At 37.9% G+C, this 13,319-nt stretch overlaps 1 protein-coding gene across 9 annotated transcripts in view; it reads right to left on the bottom strand.

The window, feature by feature from the left end:
• ehbp1 (EH domain binding protein 1) overlaps nucleotides 1-11,334 on the bottom strand; it is a 130,958-nt gene extending 119,624 nt beyond the window's left edge. For 6 of the 9 annotated variants that reach the window (XM_079633781.1, XM_079633783.1, XM_079633785.1 and 3 more), the window contains exons 1-2: nucleotides 10,911-11,334; nucleotides 8,792-9,256 (exon numbers count right to left, since the gene is read on the bottom strand). In XM_079633781.1, the coding sequence (XP_079489907.1) occupies nucleotides 8,792-8,895 (104 nt within the window). In that variant the 5' untranslated portion in view covers nucleotides 8,896-9,256; nucleotides 10,911-11,334. Of the gene's footprint in view, nucleotides 1-68; nucleotides 215-8,791; nucleotides 9,257-10,910 lie in introns of those variants that run through there. The other 3 variants (XM_079633788.1, XM_079633786.1, XM_079633787.1) reach the window with 2 other exon arrangements.
• Nucleotides 11,335-13,319: the final 1,985 nt, after the last annotated feature.

Raw genomic sequence — 13,319 nt, 5'->3', positions numbered from 1 at the left:
TGATCGTTCACTCAGCACGTGTTATTTGGATTAAAACTAAATCGTATATGTAATTAAAGCACTGTTACCTGATTTATGTATAACGAGTGGTCCCCTACATTATTACAGGACATTTGCAGGTCAAGAAGTTCCATGAACTTCCAACATCCAAAGCGCGCGCCCCGAAAACCATCGCCTCAGACAGCGCGGGAATACTGAATGGAAGTCTTTCACGTGACGTCTTGCGCGCATACGGACGAATTCACACAAAACTATGTAAAAACACCCGTCTTGGCGAGTATCCTAGTAAACAAAGTCTGTTATATATCAAGTGGACGTAGAACGTATAATTCAAATGGTGCGTTCGGTCTTAAAGGGGCAGCAGTTTAATAAATCTGCTGTGTTTTAATGTTAATCAAACAAAGGATAAATAAATTACTCACTGCTCTTGACTAAATAGGCTACCTTTTTCTACTTTACAAAAAGATCCATCTATATTTCATTTATACAGTAATGAATATGCAGTGCATGAAATATATATTTGATGAACAAATTAAGTTTAAATGTAATAAACTAATATTAAAACTAATATGATTGATATTCTTTTGGTTTCTCTACCAATACATTTAAAAATTACAAATGCATGAATAAAAAATGAATTGAAAATTAAAAATACAGGTAGGCTATTGGTCATGGTATCGCTATCGGTATCGGCAAGTACCAAAAATGAAAGTATCGGTATTGGACTCGGTCTGGAAAAAGTGGTATCGGTGCATCCCTAGCCGATATGAACTTGTTTTTTTGTTTACAGAACATACAATGTAGTGTACTGTAGTAGTGACACCAGCCAACACTTTCACTTCAGTAAGGAGGTCTCTTCAGTGTAAGATGCGCACACATTAGCTTCCACTCCGCTGACAAGGTTTGAAACATGGCTAGCTAGCTAATGTAGCAAATGAGTATGATAAGCTCGTGAGTAAAAGACGGGGACATTGTTTATTTACTTTATAGCATTGTGTCTCACCAACTAGGTGACAACATAGCATTAAAACACCATTCAACAGACTCAAGCCACCACCGCATTGGTAACTAGTTAGTTAGCAACTTACCGTTGAGACTCCGCTTGACTACTGCTGCCTGAACAAGACACCGCACGCCAGTGATGTGATTCGACAAAACCCATTATAATCAGTGATGTTGTCTACACTGGATGCGGCGCGATAAATCTCAGACAGTAAACTGATGTCTCATTCTATTTATGATGTACTGACACGAAGGACAAATACTTTGCAGCGGGCTCTTTGCCGTGTCCAGTGTACACTGTGTCACCCCATTCTGCCTAAAACGCCAAGTTACAACATCAAGCAATATTCCAATAATTTATATAATTATAACACTTTATAAAGGTCCATTTTGCACAATGAGTAGTTTTACGTTTAGTACATTTTGCTGACTACTTATTTAAAATAGTATTTAAGTAAAAAGTACACATGTAATTGAACATGTTTTCATTATGGTATTAGCCTATTACTTTTACTTAAGTAAAATATCTTAGTACTTCTTCCACCACTTGTAGAGACTAGAGGAATTAATACAAAGAATAGAAGATAAGGTTTTGCAGTGACACTTTTGATATATTTATTGATATAGGCCCAAGTTATTTTTTATAGAACGTGACTATAAAATGCATTAAAACTAAGACATTAGTGAAGATTATGCAACAGTATTTAGAATATAATGAATAGAACATGCGATGCAAACTAGTTTGGTTACAGCTCAAATGTATCATTCTCATTAACCCTGCCTCCATTACATATTTGTCACACAAGTGTTTGATCACCACATTTGAGTGATCATTGCAAAAAATGTGTTTATATATAATATTCTGTTTGTGTATATTCTATATACAGTACGAGTCAATGGTTTGTACACACGAATGGGAAAGTGTGTCCAAACTTTTGACTGGTACCGTACTATATTATACACATATTAATAAATAATATTGCTACTGTGTTATAATATACACAAAAAATATCGGCCAATATATATCGATATCTGGCTTATTTTACTCCCTAATATCGGTCTCGGCCCTCAAAAATCCACATCGGTCGAGCTCTAGTTTTTTGACAACCTGGCACTGCACAACGTCTTGCCGTCCTCGGGGCTTTTTGACAGTTTTGCCTAGTGTCCCCATCACTAAACTGGAGTGTTAGGACACACACAGATCACATGTGAGATGATGCGGCATCGGCTGTCGTCCACTATGACACCCTATACAAGATAAAGTGAACAATTGTTGCATCCCGACGCTCGTTGTTTACGAATCATCATGACACTCTGCGTCAAATGGGTCGTGCCAAAATCGGGCTGATATCATGTAGTCTAAACCCAGCATTACTTCAATATAAATCATAAAACAGAAGAACAGATCTGTTACTACTTTAGTTTCATAGAGGCATTCAAACTATTATTTTGCCCACAACGTATAGGACAAATATAGCATTACTTCAATTTACAATTTTGAAATTAATCAACAGATTAGACTATTAGTAGTCTAAACTAATTGCCAGTTTCAGCCCTATACAGATATTTATTCATAACTTTCTTAACTTGCTAAATTAATCTTTTTGCAGAAGTGTTGGCCTTCTAGTTTTAAGAAATACTTCAGAAACATTAATTAATTCATAGCAAGTAAACATTTTGTCAGTTGTTTGTTCCAAAAGAAGCACTGTGATCCCTGGATTATCAGTCAGTTTAGCTAAAGTTCACAGACTCCCACATGATCATATCAGCTAGCCGTTTCTGACCGGCAGATCTTGCACACAGACACACACTTCCTTCAGTCATCAGTTTATCGTAATGGAACTTTAAATTTACGAGTTAGTAATAAAACCTGTTTTATTGAAGCCATCATGAAAAACTGCAATCAGTGCTGCAATCATCCAATGACCGAGCGCACAAATGGAGAGAGAGAAAGAGAGAAAAACAGAGACGGTAGATTTGTAGCCTTAAAAGGAAATAAATCTAAATGTGCCTGCAGTGGTTTTCATGAAAATCATTACTGAATGCTTTTTATCTACATTTAAAATCTCATTTATTAACAATTCTGTTGACCCCAAATTCCTCTTGTGCCTTTACTTTTATCCATTTATTTTTGAACACCACTGAAGAGGTTTAAGATATAAACACACACTTTAATGTTCAGTACGCAATGGTCCCCTCGTCATGATACAGATATGCCGGTTAAATTCTTAAAATGAAAGAGCAGGTAGAAAACTGTGTAAAAAGAAATTCTGACTCTGGCGCAATAAAACTTTATAAGTGAACTTCAGGGAAAAAATAAAACGCCACAAAACTATACAATATGACCCTGCATTCTAAAAGCTGTGCTATATAAGATCACTGAGGGTTACAAAACTAATAATTTCCTCTGAGTAATTTCAAGTCGCTGAAAATCTCCCTTTATCTGGTCCTGTTAACAAGAAAGGCTTTAATGTGAGCCAGAGAGCAAACAACCATACACACCCAGTGTCATGAGACACATGAAAGGGCTTGGACTCCATTAACTCAAACTGATTGATGCAGAACACCATGCATTCTTCATTATGAGGGCTGACTGCATCCAGAAGATATGAATCCAAACCCAAAAGAGAGAGAAAGAAACACCGATCAGCTCACTGTGAGGTGCGATGATCAATAAAACAAGCTATATCATGACCTCCCTCTGATTCCCTGATCACTTACATGACCTTATTAAACCTTCAGTCTGCTCAGCATGAGTAATCACACTCATACACACACAGATCTACATCTCTTCACTGCCTCCTCCTACACAGCATCAGTCATTTCCTCACGTGATCCACATGAAGTGAAGGCAGAGGGACGGGTTTAACACTTACAGAGAAATGCTTTAAGGAACACTCTGGATCAATAATACAACTTAAGCTCTATCGACAGCATCAGGACCATAATGCCAATTACTGCAAAGCTAAGTAAAGAACAGTAAGGCATTTAAATGGTAGCTACATTGTTCATAAGACTAGTGTGAAAAACATCACTTATTGACCTTGATTTTCTGTAGTAAACATTAGGGCACAAATGCTATCGAATATCTTGCATTGAACCTGAAGCTTTCCTTTTAAACAACAAAAAGGAAAGATGGAAACGAACAAACTGCCCAGTGCCAGCATCCATTCATAAGAGAAATGACAAATGAGGGTCTGTTTCATTCACCCTCAGTGGCTTAATTCAGAGTGACAGGGAGTGGGGCATCTGTGAGTGTTGTGGACAAGAGGGTGATTTATTGTGACAGACAATAACTTAAGCATTAAATTGCCATTTTTCAGGCCAAAGGCACAGCTCAATGCTCAAGAATGCCAGTCAGATTTTTACTTGCCCTGACAACATTTTCACAGGCCCCATCACCCAAAACTAACTAACTAACAATCTATCACTGTTTTTGACCCGTAACCTTGTATTCTAATAAATATGGTTGGTTTCGACACACACATTTTAGATAATTTCAGTTATCAATTCCAATTTTGATACCGCATCAACAATTATTTTCCTAACTAATATAATGTTTAAACTTTATTAAAAACAAGTAAACACTCTTAGAAGAAAAGGTTCTGCCAGGTGCATTATATATAACCTTTTTAGGGGTTCCCATGGGATCTTTTTAGAGATTTCATTTCATTAAATTAATTATGATGAACTAAACAGTTTGTAAACATACTGTATCACTAGAAAAAAAATTATGAACTGTTTAACATGAAAGTATTATGCAAGACATTTACCCTTCTTTAGAACCTTTTTGGCATAGTGTTCTATATAGAACAGAAAAACATTCTGAGAATGTTGCAGTAAGTCATAAAATAAAAACAAATGAAGATTACCTAAATTAATTCAGTCAGCTATGCTGAGCGTCTGTCCTGGCCTCAGGCCACGAGAGGAAATAATATAAGAGGAGAGAAATTATCATTTCTTATAATGAACAAATGGATGAACACATGGAAAACACAGCTGGAAAAGGACAATCTGCTTAAATTAACAACAAAGCATATTGCTATATATTCAGTCTGTGCTCCATCTCACTAGACACCTTGCAAACAACACAGCGCAGATGCTATGTGTTGTTTTGTATTCACTCTGATTACATAACATAAAATCTAGAACTCTGGATCACATCTGAGCTGAACAGCTCTGATGAAATGTGTGCCTACAGACAGAAGAACCAAAGGAGTCACAATCAGGCCAGAAAGTGCAAAGGCAGTGCAATAGACCTACTTTTTTTTTTTCCCCTCTGCTGAAAGAATGTAAAACTATTTCCCACTGTAAACCACATTCCCTCTCTCCCTCTATTCAATCATCTTCTTCTTTTCTCCACCCCTCCAGAAAAAGAAGAAGAAAAGTGTATAAGAGTAAAGCAAGTCTTAGGTATTAGGTATGATGCACTTTCAATGCATTTTTAATGATGAAGTTTCAAACATGGAGAGCGCTGTCGTTTAGTATGCAATTCTTTCTTGTATGAACATATACTGTAAGTTCATTACAAGTTCAGTGTCACTGTGCCCATGGGTCAAATATAAATATAAACACCAGTAAAGACGAGATCCTTGGCAGCACTGAAATACATAATGCTGGGCTTAAAGCTAAGAGAAATCCCACATGAAGCATGCTGGGATTTTAAAGGTCTGAGTTGAGGCTTGGCTGCTGTAGCACTTTGAAGGATTTCCCTTCCTCATTCCAGTCAGACTGACCTGTGGCACCGGGCCTGAAAGCAAAAGCAGCTGGCTGCCCCAGGCAATACTCTAAAAGCATCACTGCTGCAATGCTGGACAGCAGGGGGGTCCTTTTGACACCAAAGACCCCTTGTAAAGGAACCCCATTCCTAAAGTGTAAAGGAAGCTATATATTATCATTATTGACCTTACAACCCCCAAGAAACAAAATGGTCCGCAAAACAAACATGGATTATGCATAAAAATGTATGTCCTCCCAAGGAAGGTGAGTTGAATTATAACACTTGCGTTCAAAGGTTTGGGGGGTCAGTCATATTTTAAGATGTTTATGAAAGTCTCTTACAACATTCTATACATCACTGCTGCAATTCTCCACAGTAATTAAACACCACCGTGGCTATGCTATAGAGGCGTGGGAATCGGCAGGATTACACAACAGCACTTTAAACCAGAGACACTGAAACATTCAACTCATAAACATTTGATGTTGCCAAGAGACAAGAGAACTGCAAAGGCCAACATTCTAGAAGGCATTGAATCAACAGGCGGGGATACCTAAGCAGGCCGTGGCGTGTCCCGTATCCTAGCAGCATGTTTCTGGAACACTGCCCAAGGTGTTGACTGGGGCCTGACTGGACGCTGCTCCTGCACTATGTGCCCGGCAGAGCGGTTGTGCTGGCTACAGATAAATCACACCACCGGATATCAATGATCAAATAACATATGCACAGCACAGCACACACATTCACAACACTGGCTAGGACAATGATTGAAATCTTTCAGCCTCAAGAATCACATCACGTGCCATTCAGAGCTGATGGTCATGGCAGATTTACTAGACCTATTCCATCCGCTTTAACATTCATTCGAATGTTTTATTTTTATACGCCCTACACTCACATTAACCGTGTGGGATCAGAACCAGTGGAGATGTTATGCTATGTTAAAACTTCTAAAATGATTTGTCATTAAAATTATTTCTTTATTCAAATGCTGACTTACACATCCTTTTATTCCTCCCATGAACACATTTTCCTTCTCCTCAGCATTCCAGAACAAATGCCTGTGGTTTTTCTACATAAAAAGTGGAGAAAACGGTTTCACTTTATTTATTTTTAAGTGTTTCCACTTGAGGCCAAATGTGGAAAATTTTCCATCAGAACAATGGCATACTGGACAGACGAACCAAAAAGCACAGATCACGTAGCTGTCACACACACACACGCACAAACGTCTCCCTGATACAAACGCCTTTGAGCTTCTTGTCAGTAAGTGAATAATGCTCTTTCATCAGCGCCAGCGCCGCTCTGGCTCCACATTGGTCCACAAATCACCATGCCGATAACAGTCTGTGCATCCAAACCTAAACACAGTCTACAATGTTTTCTGGTCTTAAAACCTGATTACGAAATATTTTTTTTCCACAGAAAGGCATTCTCAACACAGTGCCCTTAGTGCATTTCTACCATACCATTACCTGACACATTCACATCTGAAACACCTCAAGGGTGTATGTTCGTCAAACCCGAAAGTAAAACACTTAATTAGACACATGCCTCCAGGGCCCAGAAACAATCCTATTGCACCTGAACTCCTCAGACTTGACTTGTAAATATGAATTATGGTTCCCTTGTGGAGCACTGAATGTGTTGCCAATTGCCATGACTGCAGAACAAAACACTCTTTTTGGAAATCTGCAAGAAAACACCAAAGGCAAAATTCTCAAAGAAAACTTGAGATATTTAACAAAATTGCTGCGTACTTCACCCCGAATAAAGCATAATCCACAACCTGACCTTAACCTCTGAGCAGCATTCCACTGTGAGCATAAAATGCAGCAAGGATGTAACCAAACACTCAAGACTGGGAGCAAATGTAAAGTTTAAAGTTGTGTGAAAATGAAAATAGCCACAGATATTTTCTTTGGTATTATGATGGATATTCAAGTGAAATGGATTATTGAAAAAAGTAGGACGGGGACTTAGTTCTATTTATCGTTTGGTGGGGCTTAAGTGGACTAAATGATTGGAGAAGTCCGGCATACGTCACTAGAAAGGAGTCTGCCGTTTCACCGGAAGATCAAGTTATTATATTTTGATAAAAAATGACAAGGTCAGTCACTTTTAAAACGACATGTTGAATAGCTCCCGATGAGATCAATAATACGCATTTAGAAAACAGACAGGGTGAATTTTCAGTTCATGCCGACTTTAAAAGACATCCACCGGAGGAGACAATTTTTCCCCAAACATTTAAAGACATAAACATAAAATCTCAGAGAATGAAGCACCTCATGACCTAGATGAAATTAAGTGCTGTTGTCTAGAACAATAATAAGTTGATTAAATGACTGCACAAAAATTACTCGAATATAAATAAATGGTAAGAGTGAGCATCTCTAGTAAAAAAGATGTTATGTTGATGATGTACATGAATATTCCCAATTCCTGAGACACCTGTAATAATAATAAGAATTTGTTACATTTTTATAGCGCTTTTCTGGGTACTCAAACTTAAGGACTGGGTACTCAAACTTAACTGGTGGTACACACTGTAAAACTATTTATTTGCCATTTATATAATAATTTTTTATAACTTCTTAAAGAGGTTTAAAGAGAGTATGGATGGACCTAAAAAAAACATTATATGTAAACCTGGTAAATGCAGGGAGACAACCAAGTGTTTATGTAAAATACAAAGATACAGAATTATGTATTATATTGCACCCATTTAATTGTTAAACATATGCTATAGGCCTATGTTATTATTAACATCTCACTTCGTCCAATTTGAGTTACATCCTATCTGCAGAAATTTGAGGACACATTCCTTCATTGTAACCGATAATGCACAATTCCTAAACAGAGAGGAGAGAAAATAAACAAAACGATGTAGAAAGTTATAGTAGTAAATTGCCTCTCCCTACACACAGGAATGCCCGGGGGAATGGATAAATCATTGCCGTTAGTCAGATACGTCACGGGCCAACTCAGCATTCCAGACACACACGCACAAGCTGGGCTGGAAATGAGTAGCGGCACGCGTGAGACATGCAAGCAGTGACAACTCACCATTTCTTTGTGCATTCCACCATGAGTTCCTGGTAGGAGGCGACGAACTGGAATTTGGAAGCATGCTTCCCAACACGCTGCAGTCTCTTCCACACCGAAGCCATGGTTTTTCCTCTTTAAAGAGCTAACAGTTTGTTTAAAATACTGTCGCGTTCTGACGCCACCCCCTCACAAATCCTTTCCTTGGAAAAGTTCTCAAAAGTATCCGTCCAAAATCAGCTTGTGTGCATTCATTGATGTTTACAGAGTTTAAAATCAGGTAGAGGAAAGAAAAAAAACACATAGATCCCTTGCCATCAAAACATTAATGTGGATGATCGCAGATCTGCATGATGGCATGACATGTTAAATCCACCAGGATGATTGACAGCTCTCACAGAGCTCATTCTGTACAGCAAATCCCTCAAAATAAACATTAGCAGTGCATGGTAATCCAATATTCCTCGTTTGCATGTGTCAATAAACCTACAGAGACAAAGAGGACTATGGTTAGATCTCAGTGATAAAGGTTGTTGCACAAAAAGATATCAATTAATAAACTCATGTCAAGCTTTGATTTCCAATTTCTGCATCTAAACAAAAACATATGTCAGTTCTACTGATCATTTGAACAAAATCATTCTGAGTTTAAACACTGATTCATACCAGCAAAAGAGAACAATCCTTATCAGATATCTGTGCAGGGAAATGGAAAGCGATGATATCTAGAGATACAGAGATTTGGCTGACTTTGTTTAGCTGTGCAAGTTGCAAACGAATTTCATAAAACCAGCAAAGTGCAGCCAGATTAGATCTTCTGGACCAGTTACAATTATTCTGAAGACTGTTGAAAATTTAACAGATCAGAAGTTATTGTTGTATTTTATTTTAGCGCACAAGTAAAACATGGTAGAATGTAAGCAGACTAAGCACTGCATTAATACAATTGTTAGTTTCAATCCTCAAATTTAATTCTCTGAGGCATATCATATCAGCATAGAGTGCAATAGTTGGGTTTCAGAAGTAAAAATCCTGTTCATTTTACTAAATAGCGGAATTTATTTTTAACCATAATATACCAAACTATAAAGAAAGAGCTACGAGGTTGTTAATCGATGGCAAGTTGCAACTTATTTTTTAAATAATTGTGTTTTACAGCGGAATTCCTGGTGAAAAACTACATTATCCACTATTCTGCGATAAAATCTCCACCAATCCAAGAATCAAAACAAGCAAATTGTACCAAAGGAACTCTTTAACGCCCGTCCACTCCCATGAAGCACTGAGAGTGATGTAGAGTCTTCTTGTTCAATTTTGTCTACTTTTTTGCGTCAAATCAAAGTTTGTAATGTTGTCATTCACCTTGTAGCTGGTTTAGTTTGGTTTCTGGTTTATAACTCTTTAACAAATTACTTCTTTCTTATGCTTATGGGGAAAAATTAATGGGAAATTTTTTGCTTAAAATAATGTTTTAATAAACATTGTATCCTTAATGTTTGTATTATGTAGTTTTACAAAAGCAAAAAGACAATTGAGGCTATGTTATATTGTGAATGTAGTCACTATAATGACAACAAGCAAATTACAGCCAGCTGTGCTGATATTCAGTACAACAGCATTTTTCCCCCTCTTATTGCCTAAATATCCTGCAGGATCAGTTTTTGTTTTAAAGTCGTTTTTGTTGTTGTTGTTTCATGCTGTCAAACTTTAATGAATATAGCTGAGGTTAAATTATATTTTTAATTAAAAGTAATAAACTTTAGCTCGAAATGGATAAGGAACTCCAGAACCATTTATTTTAATTATGTTCACAACTGTTGCTGTTTAAACATTCACGAGAAGGTATAATTATCTATACAAGACTGCTGAAGGCTTTCTTCAAACATCTCACATCCTCATTCAAAGAAGAATACAAACTGATACACTGTCAGTGCTGTCAAACTGACTTCACACAAATTTGCTCTCAGGTTACTGGTTAAAAACCCGCTTTTAAAGTCACAGTGTTGTTATAAATACCTGACTAGCAATATAGCTTAAGAGATTATTACAACAATCAATAATGAAACCCCTGCAGTCACAGAGACCCTTATCATGATATTATTCATCAACATCCTGGTTCTGGTCGCATTCCTGCACTCACCCCGTGAATAATGCAGCAGCAGTAGCGGCTGAATGCGCCCGTTGCGGCGGGAGGCGCGTGGCTGCATCAGACCGCTAGCGAGCTAAAGAGCCGCTCTGGCTGGATATTCCCATAGAGCACCGCTAGCAGCCTAGGCTAACCTTAGCCAGGCAGGCTATCCCAGGGCAAAGAGCGGCAGCGAGACAGAAATCCCTTTCCCACTCGGACGTATACCGGCAACAGCCAAACTGAGGAGTTTGAAGGCGAGGGGCAGGGGTGGTTTTCCGGTCGAGAGGAGGAAATTCCAGCGCTGTTTTCGTATTCACACACAAACTCAACGCATCAAGACTCCATCATTTTCCTCCCCAATCCCACATTCAGTCAAACATCTGTGCGGAGTCTCCGAGAAACGCCCCCACGCGTCTCTCATTGGCTGGTGGTCCATAAATGTTTACATATTCATGACACTTCTAAACGTTTTTGTTGCCAGTTAGGGCTCCTATTGGTCGATTTAGACATCTTTCAGAGATCTTTAACCCGCCTGTGTGCAAAGAGAGCTGAGAAGGAACATAAGTAATGTAAACCTTCTCCTATGTGTTAAGAAATAAAGTTAACTAAATACGAGTGTGAAATAGTAGGCTAGGCCAATCTGTGAATTATTAAAAGGTTAAAACAAAACAAAACAAAACCTATTTGTGAAAGAGATATTGTTTTATTGTAGGTTATTATAGGCTTATATTACAAATTGCAATTATAGTTTGTAATACAATTATTTATTTATTTATTTATTTATTTCTAAAAACGATAAAAAGTTAAGTAAAACGGTTGTGCCAGTAATGTGCCTTGATATTTTAAAAACTGGAAAAATGAAGCGAGAGACGTGGTGAGAGTTTGTGATCTAATACTCTTCTGCTTCAACTGGCAAACAGTTAATTACAGTATTAGGCCTACATTTGTTTTGTCTTTCTGGCCATTACTTGAAGTATGAAGAGAAACACAAAGACCATTTTCAACCAGAAAATAATTTTAAGTAAAAAAAAATTAATAATAATTATTATTTTTATTTAACCATTTTATTTATTTTTTATTTTACTTTGTGTTTTTACCTTCATTATATTCTTTCATTGCCTCAATTCACACATTTTCAGAAGCTTGTTGATGCCTGCACATCAGTGCTTTAATACAGGGAGACACACCATGTGTCAAAAACTGCTTTGAAGCAGCCAGCACTCTTGGAAAGACACATATCTGTGAGTATTTGGAAGGAACAGACTCTTTCTGCCAGTTCTCCAGCATCTTGATCCTTATCTTTTGAGTGCATGAGATGAGTTTCCTCCCTGATGAACGGGTGTGCGCGTATATCAGAAGATGTGAGGATGTGGGCACATGGGGCAGAGGAGGGTGTGATCTCCACACATAAGCAGCCACAGTGTCTACAGAGAGTTGAAACATCCTGACTGCAGTGTCACAGTGCCAAGAGCTCTTGCAAAGACGGCCAATCAGACACCTTTGCCATGTGTCAGACAGAGACTCAAGAAGTCTCTAGATCCGATCCTGCTTTTTATGGGCTGCCAACACTTCAGGACATGTGTTAGCCAACATTAAACCTCTCAGGCCACTACTGTGAAAGCTCAGGGGCTGCCAACGCCATCTTGTAATAGATAAGATGTTTGGTTTTTTTTTTTTTAAAGATGTGATTTAGGAAAATGGACCTTTTTTTATTTAAAAAAAAAAAGTTCCCATTAACAATACATCACTGCTAAAAAAAAAAAAATTATTCCCACAATTTACTGAAATCTTCCCTTTTTTATATATATACAGTTTTGGTGTGGTGTAAGTCTGCAGTTTGTCTGTGTATAGACTTTAATTTCTCTCTCTCTCTTCCTGTGTGTGTCCCAGTGGTAATGTGAGTGTGTTCCCTGGCAGTGAGATAAGCACGCTTACTGTAAGTGAATCACTCCCTCATGCACGGGCACGGACACACGGGCACAGCAGTGGGTGAAGACAAAGACAGAAGAGAACAGTGATGTCACACACAATGGAAGCTTAAGAGCCTGCAGAAAGAGACAATGACATCACAGAAGAAACTATTGAACATTAATGTGCCTCATTATGGGAAATTAAATGCTCTATACAGTTACTTTTGAACCTTATGCGCCGCATTATGAGGAAATCATTTTTCAACAATGAGATGGTGTGTTAATCAATCTATCATTGTTAATGTGTGTGTGTGTGTGTGTGTGTGTGTGTGTGTGTGTGTGTGTGTGTGTGTGTGTGTGTGTGTGTGTGTGTGTGTGTGTGTGTGTGTGTGTGTGTGTGTGTGTGTGTGTGTGTGTGTTTTGATCTCTTATTGTAGAAGGCAGAGAAGTTGTTGGATAGAAGATTCTGTAACTGCAGCTGAATGTCCTCTGAAAATAAACACAAGGAAGC

The sequence above is a fragment of the Phoxinus phoxinus genome, assembly GCF_949152265.1.
Source record: "Phoxinus phoxinus genome assembly, chromosome: 13".
NCBI lineage: Eukaryota > Metazoa > Chordata > Actinopteri > Cypriniformes > Leuciscidae > Phoxinus > Phoxinus phoxinus.
The sequence above is the reverse complement of the archived record's forward strand: the minus strand, read 5'-3'. Positions and strand labels throughout refer to the sequence as shown.